At 44.6% G+C, this 22,373-nt stretch overlaps 1 protein-coding gene across 1 annotated transcript; it reads left to right on the top strand.

Annotated features, from left to right (window-relative positions):
- The first annotated feature begins 2,997 nt into the window (after positions 1-2,997).
- Positions 2,998-10,754, top strand: LOC115104679 (collagenase 3-like). Its single transcript, XM_029626034.2, has 10 exons — positions 2,998-3,115; positions 3,306-3,550; positions 3,932-4,080; positions 8,389-8,517; positions 8,830-8,991; positions 9,167-9,302; positions 9,466-9,599; positions 9,789-9,948; positions 10,081-10,184; positions 10,370-10,754. Exons 1-10 carry the CDS (start codon positions 3,014-3,016, stop codon positions 10,468-10,470), a joined length of 1,422 nt encoding a protein of 473 aa, XP_029481894.2. The 5' UTR covers positions 2,998-3,013; the 3' UTR covers positions 10,471-10,754.
- Positions 10,755-22,373: the final 11,619 nt, after the last annotated feature.

Genomic DNA, 22,373 nt, shown 5'->3' on the forward strand with positions numbered 1-22,373 from the left:
ATAAAGGACATCAGCCGGTGCGCAAAAAATCTTGAGGTATTGCTCGCCTGAAGTAGAGTACCTTATGATAAGCTGTAGACCACACTATCTACCAAGAGAGTTCTATCTATATTATTCGTAGCTGTCTATTTACCACCACAGAACGAAATTGGCACTAAGACCACTCTCAACCAACTCTATAAGGCCATAAGCAAAGAAGAAAATGCTCACCCAGAAGTGGCACTTCTAGAGGCCGGGGACTTTTTAATGCAGGCAAACTAAATCAGTTTTACCAAATTTCTACCAGCATGTCACATATCTATGCATAGTCACGTCACCTCTACCTACATGTACAAATTATCTCAACTAACCTGCACACTGACTCGGTACCCCTGTATATAGCCTCGTTATTGTTATTCTTATTGTTACTTTTTCTTATATTTTTACTTTAGTCTATTTGGTAAATATTTTCTTAACCAACAGTGCAGTTCAAGAAGAATTAAGGGCTTATAAGTAAGCATTTCATGGTAAGGTCTACACTTGATTTATTTTTATTTGAACCACCCGAGCCATGGCCTGTTTACTCTGCTATCATCCAGAAGGCGAGGTCAGCACAGGTGCATCAAAGCTGGGACCGAGAGACTGAAAAACAGCTTCTATCTCAAGGCCATCAGACTTTTAAATAGCCATCACTAGCAGGCTACCACGCAGTTGCTCAACCCTGCACCTTAGAGGCTGCTGCCCTATGTAGAGAGACATGGAATCACTGGTCACTTTAAACAGAACATTAGCCACGTTTATAATGTTTGCATACTGTTTTACTCATTTTATATGCTTTTCACCCAGTTTAACTTCTCCCTTTCCTACCGCCCGGGTTCCAAGAATATCAAGCTGGATGCGCTTTCATGCTGCTATAGCCCCACAGCTACTCCCTCGGACCACGAGACCATCCTCCCCACCTAGTGTCTGGCGGCGGCACTCAGCAGGGGAATAGAGAATCAGGTCCGTGAGATGCAGCGTTCCCAGCCAGACCCGGAGGGGGGCAGATGTTTGTCCCTGACGCTGTCCTCCCCTCGGTATCTGCCACCCGGGCTCCCGTCGGACCCTGGTCTATATACGACAATGCTTTTGGTGGCCTACCATGGTCCCTGACGTGTGTCCGCGTTCGTCGACGCCTGCACAATCTGTGTGCAGAATAAAACTCCTTGGCAAGCTCTGGCTGTTCTCCTTCAACCACTTCCTGTCCCTCACCGTCCTTGGTCACACATATCCCTGGACTTTGTGGCTGGACTTCCCCCATCTGATGGCAACACCATCATCCTTACAGTAGTGGACTGGTTTTCCAAGGCCTCCTGTTTCATTCCTCTCCCCAAGCTACCCTCTGCCAAAGAGACAGCTCATGGTGCAGCACATCTTCCAGATCCATGGACTCCCAGTGGACATGGTCTCTGACCGGGGTCCTCAGTTCTCATCCCGGTTCTGGAAGGCGTTCTGCACGCTCATTGGGTCGTCGGCCAACCTGTCCTCCGAGTTCCACCCCTGTCTAACGGCCAGTCGGAGCGAGCCAATCTGGACCTGGAGACAACTCATCGCTGCCTTGTCTCTGCCAAAACCACCACCTGAAGCCAGCAACTCATGTAGGTTGAGTATGCCCGCAACACCCTCCCCTGCTCTGTCACTCTGTCGCCGTTTGAGTGTTCCCTGGGATATCTGCCCCCGATCTTCCCGGAGGAAGAGGTCGGCATACCCTCTGGCCCAGATGTTCGTCCGCTGCAGTTGCCGGACCTGGAAGAGAGCTCGGTTGGCTCTTCTCAAGACCACTTCCAGGTATCGATGACAGGCAGACCACCACTGGCTTTTCACTAGGGATCTGCCACTCGGGCCCTTTCCCCATCTCCAAGATTCTTAGCCTCTCTGCTGTTCATCTTCTGCTGCCCCACACCCTCTGTATACATTCCACTTTTCACGTGTCTAGGATTAAACCTATATCTCACAGCACTTTGTCTCCTGTTTCCAGTTCCACCCCTCTCCTCCGTCTCATCAACGGCCAACTAGCGTACACGGTGAGGCGCCTCCTGAAGGTTCGACCGCGGGGCAGGGGATTACAGTACCTGGTTGACTGGGAGGGTTATGGCCTGAAGGAGAGGTGCTGGATCCCCGCTAGGGACATCCTGGACCCAGGCATCATCGCTGAGTTCCACCGCTGGCACCCGGGTCAATCAGGTATGCACCCAGGTAGGACACCAGGTTGCTACTGTCACACCCTGATCTGTTTCACCTGTCTTGGTGCTTGTCTCCACCCCCCTCCAGGTGTCACCCATCTTCCCCATTATCCCGGTGCATTTATACCTGTGTTATCTGTCTGTTGTCAGTTCATTTTGTCTCATCAAGCCTACCAGCGTTTTTTCCCGTACTCTCTTGTTAGTTCCTGTTTTCTAGTTCTCCCGGGTTTTTGACCATTCGGCCTGCCCTGACCCTGAGCCTGCCTGCCGTTCTGTACCTTACGGACTGCCCTGGATTACTGACCTCCACCTGTCCTTGACCTGTTTATCTTCCCCCTGTTTCGAAAATTAACATTTGTCATTTTGAACTTTGTCTGCATCTTGGTCTTATCCTGAGGTCTGATAATTTAGCTGATTTGACTATTGATTTGATTTTTGTGTCTGAATCAATTTGAGGGTATTTTTTCCTCCAAATTATAGTACATAATGAACAGTTAGATGTAGTGATAAAAAGTACACACTTCATTGGGATATAAAATGATTACCATAACAATCAATGACAAATAACAAATATGACAATGTGTAAATATAGTAGATGAAGGCAGGGTTTTTGTCTTTGTCATAATTCCTTTGTTGTGGAAAATGTATTTGGTGATGTCATCACCTTGATTTCCTTCCTCTTGTTTGATAGAGAGGGTTTTGACAGCGATTACTCACCTGAGACATTGCTCAACTTCCCATGCTTTAAGCGTATATAAGACATCCCCTGGCCACACACCACACAAACAAGAAGCTCTCAAGGAAGAAGCATCATGAAGACTTTCAATCTGTGCTTACTACTAGTCAACCTGGCAATAGTGGTTTACTCTTTGCCAATATTGCCACCTACTGAAGAAGATGAAGCCCTTGCAGAGGTATGATTATTGTCAAATATTTTGGAAGGAAGGTCTTTATGGGTTTTACAACTGAAAAGATTATGGTGGAACAGACGTGTTCATGTAACTTCATATGGCTTCAGTCAGGTTGAATGTGTTATATTATATTCATAACACTGTAGTAAATGGTACTATCATTATAACATCATGCTTGCCGTGTTTTCTGTAGACGTACCTGAAGAAGTTCTTTAACCTGACGGAGGAGACGGGTCCAATGTTCAGACGGGGGCCCAGCCAGCGGAGCAGGAAAGTCAGCGAGATGCAGAGGTTCTTTGGCCTCAAGGTGACAGGAACCTTGGACGCTGAGACTGTAAAGATGATGAAGAAGCCACGCTGCGGGTTACCTGACGTCCAACTCGGCCGATTCACCACCTTCAATAACCTTAAGTGGCCAACAAACCAGCTTACCTACAGGTGAGAGGAGTGAGAAAAACAAGTTGACCATGGTGAATTGATACTAAGCAAAAATAGGGTTTGTAATGTTAACATTTAGTTAGTTGCAATACCAATTAGGTTGTCTGTAAACTTTGAGAAAAACACTAAACTACACCAAACTGTTTGTTGCACTCACCACGGTAGGTCGATCTCGATTAGAGCATCTGCTAAATGACTCAAATGTAAAACAAAATGTAAATGTGTCAATCATAAAGGTTTTGTATTTGCAAACATCAAATTATACACAGAGACACTGTGAGTGATAGGCCAAAGTCAGGGTTTGCTTAACAAACCCCCCCAAAAAATCAACATTGAGAAATATTTTTCTAATGTTGACTGTTGGTGTATTGTCTTTTTCAGAATTGAGAACTACACTCCTGACATGTCTGTGGCTGAGGTGGACAACTCCATAGAGAGAGCACTACAGGTGTGGGCCAAGGTCTCCCCCCTGAGGTTCACCCGTATCTACCGCGGCACCGCTGACATCATGATCTCCTTCGGCAACAGAAGTAAGAAACTTTTATCTTACCTAACACAATGTTAATGTGACCAACTGAAACAGAATTCATTCAATATTTAGAAAGTGTAACCTGGAATTACTTGGATGGGATTCTGAATGTTTGTCAAAGCTACTAATAACCTATTATAACAATAATATTGGTAAAATACCATAGGTCTGATGCACCAACATGTCATGCTGTACATGTACTCTAAGAATGTATACATTTAAAGATCCACTCCATATATACAAACTACCTTTCAAAGGTTTGTGGTCACTAACAAATGTACTTGTTTTTTAAAGAAAAGCACATTTTTTTGTCCATTAAAATAACATCAAATTGATCAGAAATACAGTGTAGACATTGTAAATGTTGTAAATGACTACTGTAGCTGGAAACGGCTGATTATATATGGAATATCTACATAGGCGTACAGAGGCCAATTATCAGCAACCATCACTCCTGTGTTCCAATGGCACGTTGTGTTAGCTAATCCAAGTTTTAGAAAACCTTTTTGCAATTATGTTAGCACAGCTGAAAACTGGTGTGGTGATTAAAGAAGCAATACAACTGGCCTTCTTTAGACTACTTGAGTGTCTGGAGCATCAGGATTTCTGGGTTCGATTACAGGCTCAAAATGGCCAGAAACAAATAACTTTCTTCTGAAACTCATCAGTCTATTCTTGTTCTGAGAAATGAAGGCTATTCCATGCGAGAAATTGCCAAGAAAGTACATTAGTGTCTAGTTTGAGAAACAGACGCCTCGCCTCACAAGTCCTCAACTGGCAGCTTCATTAAATAGTACCCACAAAACACCAGTCTCAACGACAACAGTGAAGAGGCGACTCCGGGATGCTGGCCTTCTAGGCAGAGTTACAAAGAAAAAGCCATATCTCAGATGGGCCAATAAAAATAAAATAATATGATGGGCAAAAGAACACAGACACTGGACAGAGGAAGATTGGAAAAAAAGTGTTATTGACAGACAAATCTAAGTTTGAGGTGTTCGGATCACAAAGAAGAACATTAGTGAGAGGCATAAAACATGAAAAGATGCTGGAGGAGTGCTTGACGCTATCTGTCAAGCATGATGGAGACAATGTGATGGTATGGAGGTGCTTTGGTGGTGTTAAAGGGGGAGATTGTACAGGGTAAAAGGGATCTTGAAGAAGGAGGGTTATCACTCCATTTTGCAATGCCATGCCATACCCTGTGGACAGTGCTTAATTGGAGCCAAAATCCTCCTACAACAGGACAATGACTCAAAGCACAGCTCCAAAATATGAAATAACTATTTAGGGAATAAGCAGTCAGCTGGTATTCTGTTTATAATGGAGGTGCCAGCACAGTCACCGGATCTCAACCCCATTGAGGTGTTGTGGGAACAGCTTGACCGTATGGTACATAAGCAGAGCCCATCAAGCCAATCCAACACGTGGGAGGTGCTTCAGGAAGCATGTGGCGAAATATCTTCAGATTACCTCAACATTCTTTGACGAAAGCAAAGTTTGAAGGACACAATAATTATTTCAATTAAAAATCATTATTTATAACCTTGTCAAAGTCTTTACTATATTTCCTATTCATGTGTCCCTGAACAAAGTGGGGGTCAAAATCAAAAGTAACAGTCAGTATCTGGTGTGGCCACCTGCTGCATTAACTACTGCAGTGCATCTCCTCCTCATGGTCTGTGACAGATTAGCCAGTTCTTGCTGTGAGATGTTACCCCACTCTTCCACCAAGGCACCTGCAAGTTCCCGGACATTTCTGGGGGGAATGGCCCTAGCACTCACCCTCCGATCCAACAGGTCCCAGATGTGCTCAGTGGGATTGAGATCCAGGCTCTTTGCTGGCCATGGCAGAACACTGACATTCCTGTCTTGCAGGAAATCACACACAGAACGAGCAGTATGGCTGGTGGCATTGTCATGCTGGAGGGTCATGTCAGGATGAGCCTGCAGGAAGGGTACCACAGGGAGGAGGATGTCTTCCCTGTAACGCACAGCATTGAGATTGCCTGCAATGACAACAAGCTCAGGCCGATGATGCTATGACACACTGCCCCAGACCATGACGGACCCTCCACCTCCAAATTGATCCCGCTCCAGAGTACAGGCCTCGGTGTAATGCTCATTCCTTCGACGATAATCGCGAAGCCGACCATCACCCCTGGGGAAACAAAACCGTGACTCGTCAGTGAAGAGCACTTTTGCCAGAGAGCACTTTTTTTTGTCTGGTCCAGCGACGGTGGGTTTGTGCCCATAGGCAACATTGTTGCCAGTTATGTCTGGTGAGGACCTGCTTTGCAACAGGCCTACAAGCCCTCAGTCCAGCCTCTCTCAGCCTATTGCGGAAAGTCTGAGCACTGATGAAGGGATTGTGCGTTCCTGGTGTATCTCGGGCAGTTGTTGTTGACATCCGGTACCTGTCCCACGGGTGTGATGTTCGGATGTACCGATCCTGTTCAGGTGTTGTTATACGTGGTCTGCCACTGCGAGGACGATCAGCTGTCCGTCCTGTCTCCCTGTAGCGCTGTCTTAGGTGTCTCACAGTACGGACATTGCAATTTATTGCCCTGGCCACATCTGCAGTCCTCATGCCTCCTTGCAGCATGCCTAAGGCATGTTCACGCAGATGTGCAGGGACCCTAGGCATCTTTCTTTTGGTGTTTTTCAGAGTCAGTAGGCCTCTTTAGTGTCTTAAGTTTTCAGAACTGTGACCATAATTGCCTACTGTCTGTAAGCTGTTAGTGTCTTAATGACAGTTCCACAGGTGCATGTTCAGTAATTGTTTATGGTTCATTGAACAAGCATGTGTTTAACCCCTTTACAATGAAGATCTGTGAAGTTATTTGGATTTTTACAAATTATCTTTGAAAGACAGGGCCCTGAAAAAGGGATGTTTCATTTTTTGCTGAGTTTATATATACATATTTTAATTTCTTTGTTGAAAAACATAATTCCAAGTATAATTAGTATAGTCAGTCGTTGAAAAAGTACCCAATTGTCATACTTGATTAAAAGTTTAGATACCTTAAGAGACAATTACTTAAGTAAAAGTGAAAGCCATCCAGTAAAATACTACTTTAAAAGTCTAAAAGTATTTGGTTTTGAATATACTTAAGTATCAAAAGTATATGTAATTGCTCAAATATACTTAAGTATTGAAAGTAAATGTTTAAATAATTTCAAATTCTCTATTTTAAACAAACTAGATGGCACCATTTATTCACTGATAACCAGGGGCACACTCCAACACTCGGACAAAAGAAGCAGTGTTTAGTGAGTCCACCAGATCAGAGGCAATAGGGATGACCAGGGATGTTCTCTGTTTAGTGAGTCCACCAGATCAGAGGCAATAGGGATGACCAGGGATGTTCTCTGTTTAGTGAGTCCACCAGATCAGAGGCAATAGGGATGACCAGGGATGTTCTGTTGATGAGTGTCCTGTCCTGTTAGTCATTCAAAATGTAATGAGTACTTTTGGGTGTCAGGGAAAATGTATGGAGTAAAAAGTAAATTTTCTTAGATATAAAATATAAGTAGAGTACAGGTACCCCAAAAAACAACTTAAGTAGTATTTTTACTTAAGTACTTTACACCAATGAGTAAAGTACACACACTTAAGGGTGAAAAAACAAAATAGTGTTTTTTTTTACACAATTGCTAAATTCAGTTGGTCTGGTGGGTGCACTCTGATATCATTGGCCTCCCCCTTGCTTATGGCAACAACAGAGGAGCAATAGTGGAAAGGCCCCCCCCCCAACTTGTTCCATGTAATTAGGAGCCCTGCACCATCTACTAAAATGCACCTTTTGTGAGGTAAATCAGGTGATAACTGAGGTGCTAGGGAGGCTGAAGTGGGTCTTCAAAACTGAAACATGAAAGACGGACACTTAAAGCTCTCAGGATGTTTGAGTAGCAGGGTTAGAAAGGGAGAGATACAGTACCTGTGGAGGATCCACTCTTTACATTCCTCCTGTCAGAGCACAGTGCAGGTATATTCAGACATTATGACAGTATTCCCTGACAAAAAGCTTTGAAACAGAGGTGCATCCCACTTACATAACCAACATCACCACCACTCGTGAAAAAAAACACATGACATCAGTATCATATCACTGCTTGTCCCCCTCACTGTAATCTGTCTACAGTTTGACGAGTTGAAAGTGTTATTAGAGTCACTTTGCCTTATTACATTGGGCCCCTATAAGTGCATCGGTTTGAGAAACTAACATAAATAATTCATTTTTTTTATACAGTATGCATTTGTCCTCATCTCTGATGGCTCATACTATTATTTCTCCTGTCTGTGTAGATCATGGCGATTTCTACCCCTTCGATGGCCCTGAAGGCACCCTGGCCCATGCCTTCTCCCCCGGCACTGACATTGGAGGAGATGCTCATTTTGATGATGACGAGTACTTCACCTTCAGCTCAACCAGAGGTGAGAACCTCTATCACAACAATACATGTGGAACATAACTTAATTTACTATATTACCCTGTTTCAAATGTAGGACAATCCTGGGTGAAGTGTCAGGTAGCCTAGCGGTTAAGAGCATTGGGTCAGTAACAGAAAGGTTGCTGATTTGAATAACCAAGTCGACTAGGTGAAAAATATATCAATGTGCCCTTGAACAAGGCACTTAATCCTAATAGCTTTTGTAAGTCGCTCTGGTTAAAAGCGTCTGCTAAAATGTAAATGTCATGAAAATGTCCACAACAGAGTAGAAGAATGATATATTTTCATCATATAGGGTACAACCTGTTCTTGGTGGCTGCCCATGAGTTTGGCCATTCCCTGGGTCTCAGCCACTCCAATGACCCTGGAGCGCTGATGTTCCCAGTGTACAGCTACACAGATCCCAGCACCTTCTCTCTGCCTCGTGATGATGTCACCGGTATCCAGTACATATACGGTCAGTATTAAATGATCTTTTCTCTTTCGGACCTGTTTGATTTACATTTATATTGCTGTATTCCACTTCTTTTGACTGACTAACAAAAAGGTTCATGCTAAAAATCTCCAAGTAACTAATTTTATGAGACTTTCCAATATTGGAACCGGAACTAATGAGTATCTGTGTCCTCCAGGCCCAAACCCAGATGTTAACCCCAACCCAGATAAGCCCGACCCTACACCTGTTTCCACCCCTGATGCCTGTGACCCCACCCTGGTCCTGGATGCTGTCACCACTCTGCGTGGGGAGAAGATGTTCTTCAAGGGCAGGTACAGCACATCATGTAGCCTAGATCAGATGTTCAGTGACTTATGGTAACCTACAGCTCAGACACAGTCAATGAATGACACTGTTTCCCAGAGAAACAAAATGGTTGCCTTTTAATCTGTGATCCAGAGCTCTAACGTTCTGATGACCTCCCTTCATCTTTAGGTTCTTCTGGCGTATTTACCCTCAGAGCAGCACACCACATCAGAACCTCATCAAGACTTTCTGGCCTGAACTCCCCGACAACATCAATGCTGCTTATGAGAGCCAGCTATCTGACAGAGTGTTCCTCTTTAAAGGTATTGCAGTCACCAATTGCCTCAAATTAGCCCTTGTATGGCTGTAGTCTCCACATGGTGTCTAGACAACAACGGTGGAAGCTACAGCCACATCAGTGCTAGCCTCACTCTTTGCCTGTAATGAATACTGTGTGAATGCATTAAGCTGTTTAATTGGAGTCATATCTCAGTAATACTCTGTCTCTGCAGATCATCAGGTCTGGGCTCTCTATGGCTATGACATCGTCCCTGGCTATCCCAGAAACCTGAAGAGCTTGGGTCTGCCCAGGACCGTGAAGAAAGTTGACGCCGCCCTGTACGATGAACATTCTCGCAAGACCTTGTTCTTTGTTGGCGACAACTACTACAGGTTAGTGGAGTCTAGTATATCAATACAAGCAATGTAATTTTTGGTCACTTTTTCTATGTACTGTATGTTGCCATTATACTGTATTTTTATGTCAAGAGTATCACAATCTCACTAATATTGCTGTTACCGTAGTTACGATGAGGAAATGAAAAGCATGGACAGAGGTTTCCCCAAGCGTGTGGATGAACAGTTCCCAGGCATGACAAGCAAAGTGACTGCAGCCTTCCAAGTCCGAGGTGAGTGCGATACAGCATCTAAGCACACAACTGTGCATTACAAGCCAAGGAGACGTAAATATACAAAATATTATATAAGAAAGTCCCCTGAATAGTCCTTTTAAGTCATATTTTAGATTTTCTTGAGCATTGATAGTTTGTCAGTGTGGCATGTCGCTAACCTCTCTACCCTATATGGTTTTTAGGCTTCACCTACCTCTATAGTGGCCCCTACGTGTTTGAATACAACATGACGACCAGAAGACAGTTCCGCGTGCTAGGAAACAACTACTTCCTGCCTTGTTAGACCATCGACCATGATGAAACGCTTAAGAAGCAGCCGTGAACAATGATGAATTTAGCCAAATGACAAAGTTGTTTCAAACATGAAGTTGTTGTATTTTTGGGAGATTTTACAGATTTGTTTTCTTGGAAATATTATTGCCATATATCTATTTAAATATCTATTTATGTATCTAAATTATTTTATATTTTTCTTGACTAAATAATCTGAAAACATGAATGTATTGAATATATGCCGAACATATTTGTTATATGTTGCATATTCAAATAAATTCCAAGTTTTTGTGATTCTTTGTTTTTGGCTTTTACTATTATTTTTTATTTCACCTTTATTTAACCAGGTAGGCTAGTTGAGAACAAGTTCTCATTTGCAACTGTGACCTGGCCAAGATAAAGCATAGCTATTCGACACATACAACAACACAGAGTTACACATGTAATAAACAAAATATACAGTCAATAATGCAGTCAAAAAAAAGAAAACAAAAAGTCTATATACAGTGAGTGCAAATGAGGTAAGATAAGGGAGTTAAGGCAATAAATAGGCCATGGTGGCGAAGTAATTACAATATAGCAATTAAACACTGGAATGGTAGATGTGCAGAAGATGAATGTGCAAGTAGAGACACTGGGGTGCAAAGAAGCATGAAAAATAAATACTATATGGGGATGAGGTAGGTAAATGGGCTGTTTACAGATGGGCTATGTACAGGTGCAGTGATCTGTGAGCTGCTCTGACAGCTGGTGCTTAAAGCTAGTGAGGGAGATATGAGTCTCCAGCTTCAGTGATTTTTGTAGTTCGTTCCAGTCATTGGCAGCAAAGAACTGTAAGGAAAGACGACCAAACGAGGAATTGGCTTTGGGGGTGACCAGTGAGATATACCTGCTGGAGCGTGTGCTACGAGTGGGTGCTGTTGTGGTGACCAGTGAGCTGAGATAAGGCAGGGCTTTACCTAACAGAAACTTGTAGATAACCTGTAGCCAGTGGGTTTGGCGATGAGTATGAAGCGAGGGCCATCCAACGAGAGCATACAGGTCGCAATGGTGGGTAGTGTATGGGGCTTTGGTGACAAAACAGATGGCACCGTGATAGACTGCACTCAATTTGTTGAGTGTTGGAGGCTATTTTATAGATGACATCACCGAAGTCGAGCATCGTTAGGATGGTCAGTTTTACGAGGGTATGTTTGGCAGCATGAGTGAAGGATGCTTTGTTGCGATACAGGAAGCCAATTATAGATTTCATTTTGGATTGGAGATGCGATGTGAGTCTGGAAGGAGAGTTTACAGTCTAACCAGACACCTAGGTATTTGTAGTTGTCCACGTACTCCAAGTCAGAGCCGTGTAGAGTAGTGATGCTGGACGGGCGAGCATGTGCGGGCAGTGATAGGTTGAATAGCATGCATTTAGTTTTACTTGCATTTAAGAGTAGTTGGAGACCACGGAAGGAGAGTTGTATGGCATTGAACCTCGTCTGGAGGTTAGCTAACACAGTGTCCAAAAAGGGACCAGAAGTATACAGAAGTATACAGAACTATGGTGGACTTATGGTGGAAACATTATGAAGCATAGATGTTAATTTGAACCCTTTGCTGATGACACCTAAGACAACTTTACCAAAAAATTAACTTAAACAAATATACAACCAACATGTGGACATCCCTTCAAATGAGTGGATTTGGCTATTTCAGATAGACCCGTTGCTGACAGGTGTATCAAATTGAGCACACAGCTATAGAATCTCCATAGACAAACATTGGCAGTAGATTGGCCCATACTGAAGAGTTCAGTGACTTTCAACATGGCAACGTCATTTGATGCCACCTTTCCAACAAGTCAATTAGTCAAATTTCTGCCCTGTTAGAGCTGCCACGGTCAACTGTAAGTGATGTTATTGTGAAGTAGATACGTCTTGGAGCAACAACGGCTCAGCCGCAACGTGGTAGGCCACACAAGCTCACAGAACGGGACCGCTGAAGCGCATAAAAACTGCCGTGTTCCAAAATGCCACTGGAAGCAATGTCAGCACTACAACTGTTCGTCGGGAGCTTCATGAAATGGGTTTCCATGGCCGAGCAGCCGCACACAAGCCAAAGATCACCATGCGCAATGCCAAGCGTCGGCTGGAGTGGTGTAAAGCTCACCGCCATTGGACTCTGGAGCAGTGGAAATGCATTCTCTGGAGTGATGCATCACGCTTCACCATCTGGCAGTCCGACAGACGATTCTTGGTTTAGTGGATGCCAGGAGAATGCTACCTGCTCGGATGCATAGTGTCAACTGTAAAGTTTGGTGGAGGAGGAATAATGGTCTGGGGCTGTTTTTCAACTTTCGGGCTAGGCCCCTTGGTGCCAGTGAAGAGAAATCGTATCGCTACAGCATTATTGACATTCTAGATTATTCTCTGCTTCCAATTTAGTGGCAATAGTTTGGGGAAGGCCCTATCCTGTTTCAGCATGACAATGCCCCCAGGCACAAAGCTAAGTCCATACACAAATGGTTTGTCGAGATCGGTGTGAAAGAACTTGACTGGCCTGCACAGAGCCCTGACCTCAACCCCATCAAACACATTTGGGATGAATTGGATCGCCGACTGCGAGCCAGGCATAAGCACCCAACATCAGTGCCCGACCTCATTAATGGTCTTGTGGCTGAATGGATGCAAGTTCTCACAGCAATGTTCCAACATCTAGTGGAAAGCCTTCCCAGAAGAGTGGAGGCAGTTGTAGCAGCAAAGGGGGGACCAACTCCATATTAATGCCCATGATTTTGAAATGAGATGTCTAAGGAGTAGGTGTCCACATACTTTTGGCCGTGTAATGTATCTATATTAGGGTACATGAAAGCATAACAAATGGAATTGATCATATAATAAGATAGATAGAGAATAACAATGAAGAAACACTGTGGCATACCCATTTCAATTTCATACATGCATCACACTGATTCAGTATACCACAAAGTATTGAAGTACATTATATGGAGTGTGGCTTTGATCTGATCAGCCTAGACTGCTATGTCTGATTATTTTCACACTACAATATTTATGACAAAACTCAGAACCGCTATGGCCATATGAAACAATGTCCTCTTGTAATAAAATACAAAGACCAATGAGTATGAGCAGTGGAAAGAAACCATGAACTTGCGTGGCAGTCCCCAGGCTAGAGAAAATAAGGTATGAATCTTCAACTCAAACCCACATTATAGTCCAGTGACGCAGGACAAAATCAGAGGTAAGTGTTGCACAGATAACAATCATATGTTACGAAATGTTAGAAACAGGTTATCTGTTGTCACATCAGTATGAGGCATCGTGACAACGCAGTTGCAAGGCATTGGGGCAATGATCCTGCCTTAAAAGAAATGTCCTCTTGTCAATTAAGTTTTTAGAATTGCCTAATTCCCTGTTTCCGCTCTTTGAGCTCAAAATAAACACACTGCACTAATCTGGGCAGTTATTTACAGTGAAGCCTCAGTACTGCCTACCCTGGAAGCCTGTGTTTCAGACATTAGGAAGTGGATGGTGGCAAACGTTTTACTTTTAAACTCGGACAAAACAGAGATGCTAGTTCTAGGTCCCAAGAAACAAAGAGATCTGCTGTTGGATCTGACAATTCATCTTGATGGTTGTTCAGTCGTCTCAAATAAAACTATGAATGACCTCAGCATTACTCTGGACCCTGATCTTTCTTTTGATGAACATAATCAAGAATATTTCAAGGACATATTCTTTCCATTTTAGTAACATTGCAAAAATCTGAAAAAAATTATGCAGAAAAGCTAATCCATGCTTTTGTCACTTCTAGATTAGACTACTGCAATGCTCTACTCTCCTGCTACCCAGATAAAGCACTAAATTATCTTCAGTTAGTGCTAAACACAGCTGCTAGAATTCTGACTAGAACCAAAAAATGTGATCATATTACTCCAGTGCTAGCCTCTCGACATTGGCTTCCTGTTATGGCTAGGGCTGATTTCAAGGTTTTACTGCTAACCTACAAAGCATTACATGGGCTTACTACCACCTAAATCTCCGATTTGGTCCTGCCGTACATACCTACTGTACACGTACATTATGGTCACAAGACACAGGCCTCCTTATAGTCCCTAGAATTTATAAACTGGAGGAAGAACGTTCTCCAACAGAGATCCATTTTTATGGAATAGTCTGCCTATCCATGTGAGACGCAGACTCGGTCTGGACCTCTAAGTCTTTTCTGAATACATCTCTTCAGTAGGTCCTATGATTGAGTGTCGTCTGACCCAGGGGTGCGAAGGTGAACGGCAAGTCACTGGAGCGATGAACTGCCCTTGCTGTCTCTGCCTGGCTGGCTCCCTTCTCTCCACTGGGATTCTCTGCCTCTGACCCTACTACGGGGGCTGAGTCACTGGCTTACTAGTGCTCTTTCATGCTGGCCCTAGGAGAGGTGCGTCACTTGAGTGGGTTAAGTCACAGATGTGATCTTTCTGTTCGGTTTTGCGCCCCCTCGGGCTTGTGCGGTGGAGGAAATATTTGTGGGCTATACTCAGCCTTGTCTCAGGGTAGTAAGTTGGTGGTCGGTTGATATCCTTCTAGTGGTGTGGGGGCTGTGCTTTGGCAAAGTGGGTAGGGTTATAACCTGCCTCGTTGGCCCTGTCCGGGGGACGGGGCCACAGTGTCCTCCGACCCACCCGTCTCGGTCTCCAGTATCTATGCTGCAATAGTCTATGTGCCGGGGGGGTAGGGTCAGTCTGTTATATCTGGTGTAATTCTCCTGTCTTATCTGGTGTCCTGTGTGAATTTAAGTATGCTCCCTAATTCTCTCCATCCCTTCCTGGAGGACCTGAGCTTTAGGATCATGCCTCAGGACTACCTGGCTTGATGACACCTGGCTGTCCCCAGTCCACCTGGTCGTGCTGCTGCTCCTGTTCTGCCTGCGGCTAGGGAATCCTGACCTGTTCACCTGACGTGCTACCTTGTCTCAGACCTGCTATTTTAGACTCTCTCTCTACCACACCTGTTGTCTCGACCTCTGAATGCTTGGCTATGAAAAGCCAACTGACATTTATACCTGAGGTACTGACCAGTTGCACCTTCTACAATCACTGTGATTATTATACGACCCTGCTGGTCATCTATGAACGTTTGAACATCTTGAAGAACAATCCATGTACTCTTAAAATCTCCACCTGGCACAGCCAGAAGAGGACTGGCCACCCCTCAGAGCCTGGTTCCTCTCTAGATTTCTTCCTATGTTCTTGCCTTTCTAGGGAGTTTTTCCTAGCCATCATGCTTTTACATGTGCAAGTTTTAGGCTGGGTTTCTGTATAGCACTTTGTGACATCTGTTGATGTAAAAAAGGTTAATAAATAACCTTGATTGATTGAACAAGTTTCTCCCACAAGAAAATATTCCACTGTGATTTATCCAGATTTTGGAATACTTCCGAATGCTTGCTTGGATTTAATTAACCCGCAACTTTAAATAATAAGCGAACAATATAATTATTTTCTTCTCAATCCTTTTTTAATGTTTTTACATGTTGTGTAAATGTCAGTGTGTATCCTGTATGTTAGAGGCTGTATGCAAATTTGCTGTATTCCGCATCAGGACGTCAGAAGCCAGTCATACAGTATAATGGTAACGCATCCAGAGTCTTGCCTATCTGTGCATGAGTAAAGACAACAGAAACCTCTCTCCCCTCTGGCTATTCTTGTACTTTAGCGTGTCCTTCAAAGCCTACTTAAAGTACTTTAGATTGACAGTTGTGCATATCACAGGGCTCTTGGTGTAGGAGTGGGTGTCAGATTAGCTACACGTCATTTGGGGGATTCAGGATTTCCCCCAGTTTTCCAATCCAGATCTAGCAGCTGACTCACGTATTCCCAGCAATACCGTACTTCCCTAATGGCAATAGCCAGCTAAAACACACCAACCTAACTTGCTTTTATTTGTTTGATCACAGAGAGAAGTAAAGTTCTTCATACTTGATTTGAGGTTTTTAACCCTAACCAAATTTGGTATGCATCCGACTTTGGGATACAACATTTGCATTCGTCGTTTTGGTTTGTGTTGTAAGTAGGCATTGATCAATGCCAAATGTTAAATTCAAATCTTCTTACCATCACAACTAAGCCAATATGACTATGGAGGTAGGCTACACAACACACGCTCGTCTTCCGTCATGTTCCATTCATGTCTGGTCTAGGTTATTGGCAAACAGGTCATTCTCATAGGCTCCATTACGCAATCGGCTGACCAAGAGTGATATAGCTTTAATTGTTCACATAAAGTAATGACAAATCAAATCAACTTTGTCACATGCGCCGAACACAACAAGTGTAGACTACCGTGAAATGCTTACTTACAAGCCCTTAACCAACAGTGCAGTTCAAGAAGAGACAGTGCAGTTCTAGAAGAGTCAACAAGAGGCAACGCATAAAACATATAATAGCAGTTATAGCACAGTTGTAACCTGTGTATTATGAAGTGAAATGGTTGATTAAGCAAGGTGAACAATTAGACAATTATAAGCGATGAGTCTATAGGCTACACATCAGTCATAATAACTGTATATCAGTGAATCAAGAATGATGCTTCATGTGCGTAAAGCACCAAGGAGCAATTGCCAAATTGATGAGTGCAGAGATGTCATCAGTGTTCTAGCCAAAGCTTCAAAGATTCTGGAATTGTTTTGTCTGTAATACATTTCCAACCTCCAGCTCTGGGAGGATCACTGCTGTCAAACAGCTTGTTGTGAAGGGGAAATTAAACAAAGAGATTTATACAACGGCTGAGTCTAATCCTGGATGCTGATTGAGGCTGCAGGGTAGCCTAGTGGTTAGAGCGTTGGACAAGTAACCGGAAGGTTGCAAGTTCAAACCCCTGAGCGGACAAGGTACAAATCTGTCATTCTGCCCCTGAACAGGCTATTAATCCACTGTTCCTAGGCCATCATTGAAAATAAGAATTTGTTCTTAACTGACTTGCCTGGTTAAATAAATAAATAAATATAAAAAAAATGGATTAAAACTGCATTCCAGCTGGTGTCTATTCCACAAATTGCCACTGGCTAAATCTATGACGTTGAAATGCCTCTTTACTCTTTCCCATCTGAATGCGCAATCCACTTTCTCATCAGCTCAGCCGGGCAATTTATATACTAGATCTACACTGTAGAAACAATCTAGACATTATGCCGCATTTCCTTTAGACTAGCATTTGGTTTTCAACAGCGGAGATTTGTAATAACCTTGCTGTCTGTCTCTGTGACATTTGCAACATTGTTTCAATATTGAAATTCGATCTCCAGCTGTCCTATGGTAATGAGACAGACAGGCTGGCAGCCTTTCTCAGCCAGTCAAAATCATGAATCCGCATCATTTTTATTGATATATATTTTGATATATACAAAGAAATGTCAATAGAAAAACACAAAATGTCATTCCAGCTTAATTAAGTTTACCTGTGTAGTTGGCTCTCTCTTCAGATCAGCGGCCTGGCAAGAAAGCACATTTCTGCATAAACAAACACAAATGCAGCTACTTTGCTGTTATTCTGGCTGCGCTGTTGGCTAGCTAGCAAGCAAGGGATAAGAACATTGCTAGCCATCATTGGTAATGGAACATTTAGAAAGAACGACTGGGTCGCGTCCATAGAGGGCTTGCAGTTGATATAAAAAGCCTCCTGGTGGCCATGTTGGAAGACCACCGCATTAATTCTCCTGACAACAACAGCCGAGTGGCTACCCCAAACTGCATGACAACAGTGCCTAAAAATAGTTGATTCATCACCATGGTCATTTTCTGTGGTGAATTTGGCTGCTCTAATAATGCAGGAAAGACAAGTTTTTTTTTGTTGTTGACAGATTCCCCACAATCATGAAACACCTTTCTTGACACGAATGACATGACTCAAGAAATGTCACAAAAGCTAAGAAACCTTTCTGCCTGTCAAGACCTGAACCCCGACAGCTGTCAATACATGGTTTGCTAAAATCATTTCATCAATGGTTAAGTCAAGTCTGATCGACTTCAAGTTTAGTTTTCCTGGTATGCTAACCAGGTGTTAACAACACCACTACGTTAGCTCGATAGCTTGTAGTCTAGCTATTAGCATGTGTTGTTTGAGTTTCAAGTTTTGGGGAAGCAATTTTTTCACCTTAAAAATGCCCCTTTATAACAAAGGATTGCATGTCTCTAGCATGACATTTGCAGACTAATGTAAGCCTACTATTATTAATGTAATGAGTAGATTCGATAGTGATCATTTAGGCTATTAATAAGCGAGTAGTGGCATAGGTTTTTAGGCTATATCAGAGATGTGGCCTTTGCTAAACACTTATTGCAATTCTACTACACTTTATCTGACTGTTGTAGAATTGTAGTAGAATTTTAATATGATGGTAGGATAGGCCTACTCTACTAAAAAGCAACCATGTAATCTAGCCCAAAAAGGGGTCCTGGCTAAAAGGGCTCCAGTTTTTTATCAAATTAATGTAAAACGTTAGGGTTAGCTAAAATACAAAAATCGAACTCTTTTCATAACCTTAACCTAACTATCCTAACCTTAGGATTTTGTGTTAATTTGACAAAAGCTGGGTCCCTTCTAGCCATGACCATGAAAAGGTGAGAAACAAATTGTAACGGAGACGCTGAGAGTCGAGAATCAGGTGCAGATGAAACATATACTAAAAATAACAAACATGAAACGAGACAACATAACAGTATCGTCTACGCATAAGCACAGGAACAATGATGACAAGGAGCGGGACAGTCCGGGCGGCAAAGGTGGAAATCATGGATGACATTGGGATCCAAAATGTCCTCCACCGGAACCCAACACCACTCCTCTGGGCCATACCCCTCCCAGTCCACCAGATACTGGAGCCGACACACACGACATCGGGATTCCAGTAGAGATCTGACGGAATAGGCCGGACTCCCCTAGATATCCAGGGGGGGGGGATGGAGGGGTTTCGTGGGGTACAGCATCAGCTAGGGGACCAAGAACCACCGGTCTGAGAAGGGAGACATGAAAAGAAGGTGAGATACGGTAGTGCCTGGGATGTTGTCACCATATATGTTACCTCGTTGACCCTCCGGAGAACCTTGAACAGCCCCACAAACTGGGGGCTCGGTTTATTGCAGGGCAGTGGAGTGGGAGGTTCCTGTTAGAGAGCCAGACACGATCCCCAGGGTGGAACACAGGGGTCGTACCACAGTGGCAGTCTGCCTGCTCCTTTTGACTGTGGATGGCGCATTGGAGTCTCACGTGAGCATCGCTCCACACTTTTTCTGCGCACCTGAACCACTCATCAACCACAGGAGCTTCGGTCTGGCCCGGGATCCATAACACACTGGAAGGGGGTCAACCCAGTGGAGGAGTGACGTAGCTAGTTCTGGGCATACTCTGCCCATGGAAGGAATCGAGCCCACTCTCCCTGCCGGTTCTGACAGTGACTCTTCAGGAACCTCCCCAGCTCCAAGTTCATCCTCTCCACCTGCCTATTGGACTGAGGCCGGTACCCAGAAGTGAGGCTGATCGTGATCCCGAGCTTCTCCATAAAGGCTCTCGATACCCGTCATGTGAATTGGGGGACATGGTCAGAGACGATGTCGCCTGGAAGGCCATAATGCCAGAAGACCTGCTGGAATAGTGCTTCAGCGACCTGGAGAGCAGTAGGAAGACCAGACAGAGGGAGTAAACGACAGGATTTTGAAAATCTATCCACAACCACCAAAATGGTGGTGAAACTGTCAGAGGAGCATAGATTAGTAACAAAGTCAATGGGATAGATCGGACTAGGGAAGCTGAGGCACGGGAAGGAGAAAGATTTTCCCTGATGGAGCGTTCTGGGGGGATTTGGTTTGGGCACATTCGGAACAGAAGTTGACGTCACAAGTGACATCCTGAGCCAAGGTGGGCCACCATTATTTCTCAGAGATGGATTGGGTAGTGCGAGAAATACCTGGATGTCCAGCGACAACAGCTGTGTGTGCCCAGGTCAGCAGCCGGTCCCTTATCCCCGTTGGAACGTTGATGTCCTCGGGAGGACAGTTAGTGGGTGCGGGCTCCCTCTCCAGAGCCTGGCGGATGTCCACATCTACATCCCAGACCACAGCAGCTACAACTCGGGAGGATGGTATTATAGGAGCATTATGGACAGGACCCTCTCCCGAATCGTAGAATCAGCTTGGCACAGATTCAGCCTCCTCGCTGTCCGTATGTACTCCAGGTTCCGATGGTTGGTGAGGATGAGAAATGGTTCCTTGGAACCCTCCAGTCAGTGTCTCCACTCCTCTAATGCCAACTTCACCACCAGGAGCTCTCGATTACCGACGTCGTAATTCCTCTCTGCAGGGACAGTTTCTTAGAGTAATGTGCACACGGGTACAATTTCTGTGGATAACCCTGTCTTTGAGACAGAACTGCCCCCACGCCCACCTCTGAAGCATCCACCTCCACCACAAAGGATATCGTGGGATCTGGGTGTTTGAGCAATGGGGCAGATTTGAAACATACCTTGAGTAGACAGAAGGCCTCGTCGGCTGCTGGGCTCCACACCACCCTACAGGGACCATCCTTAAGGAGAGAGTTGAGAGGAGCGGTGGCGGAGCTGAAATTCCTGATGAAATGGCAGTAGATGTTGGAAAACCCCCAAAACTGATGTAACCCCTTTATGGTGGTTGGGACTTGCCATGACCTGACCGCATCTACCTTTTTCTTGCCCATCCTCACTCCCTGCGGGCTGATTTGGTAGCCTAAGGAGACAGCCCTCTGATGAAATTGGCACTTCTCAGCTTTGACGAACAGGTGGTAAGCCAGGAGATGTTCCAGACGCTGAGAGTCAACAACCAGTTGCAAGTGAAACGTTTAATAAAACAACAAACATGAAAGGAGACAACATAACAGTAGCATCAACGCATAAACACAGGAACAATACTTACTGAGGAAAGAACCAAAGGGAGTGACAGACATAGGGGAGGTAATCAGGACCAGGTGAGTATCATGATGACGTTCAGGGGTGTCACGTTCTGACCTTAGTTCCTTTGTTTTGTCTTTTGTTTTAGTATGGTCAGGGCGTGAGTTGGGTGGGTTGTCTATGTGAGTTTCTATGATTTTCTATTTCTGTGTTTGGCCTGGTATGGTTCTCAATCAGAGGCAGCTGTCAATTGTTGTCCCTGATTGAGAACCATATTTAGGGAGCCTGTTTTCGATTGTGTTTTGTGGGTGGTTATTTTGAATCTTTGTGTGTCTGCAACAGACAGAACTGTTTCGGTTGTTGCTTTGTTGTTTGTTATTCAGTGTTCAGTTTTTCATTAAATAAGATGAACACTTACCACGCTGCGCTTTGGTCCTCACCTTCTTCCCAAGACAGCCGTTACAGAACCACCCACCACCAAGAAAGGAGCAAGCAGCGTGGTAACGGGCAGCAGCAGCAGTGGCCGAAATCGCAAGACTCCTGGACTTGTGAGGAGATTTTGGATGGCAAGGGACCCTGGGCACAGGCTGGGGAATATCGCCGCCCCAAGGCAGAGCTGGAGGCAGCTAAAGCTGAGAGGCGGTGGTATGAGGAGGCAGCACGGCAGCGCGGTTGGAAGCCCGAGAGGCAGCCCCAAAAATGTATTGGTGTCCCCGGTGCGTGTGCATAGCCCGGTGTGGTACATTGCAGCGCCTCGTATCGGCTGGGCTAGAGTGGGCATCGAGCCAGGTGCCATGAAGCCGGCTCAGCGCATCTGCTCTCCAGTGCATCTCCTCGGGCCGGTGTACATGGCACCAGCCCTACGCATGGTGTCCCCAGTACAGCACAGCCTAGTGCGGGCTATTCCACCTCGCCACACTGGCCTGGCTACGGGGAGCATTCAGCCAGGTAGGGTTGGGCAGGCTCGGTGCTCGAGACCTCCAGTGCGCCTCCACGGTC

The sequence above is a fragment of the Oncorhynchus nerka genome, linkage group LG22, assembly GCF_034236695.1.
Source record: "Oncorhynchus nerka isolate Pitt River linkage group LG22, Oner_Uvic_2.0, whole genome shotgun sequence".
NCBI classification, from domain to species: Eukaryota; Metazoa; Chordata; class Actinopteri; order Salmoniformes; family Salmonidae; genus Oncorhynchus; species Oncorhynchus nerka.

Bases quoted from the DNA above. Each gene is read 5' to 3' on its own strand.
- LOC115104679 (XM_029626034.2), top strand. From the start codon at position 3,014: ATGAAGACTTTCAATCTGTGCTTACTACTAGTCAACCTGGCAATAGTG. The intron at 9,303-9,465 runs GTACAGCACATC...CTTCATCTTTAG, and splicing joins AAGATGTTCTTCAAGGGCAG to GTTCTTCTGGCGTATTTACC. The intron at 9,600-9,788 runs GTATTGCAGTCA...CTGTCTCTGCAG, and splicing joins CAGAGTGTTCCTCTTTAAAG to ATCATCAGGTCTGGGCTCTC.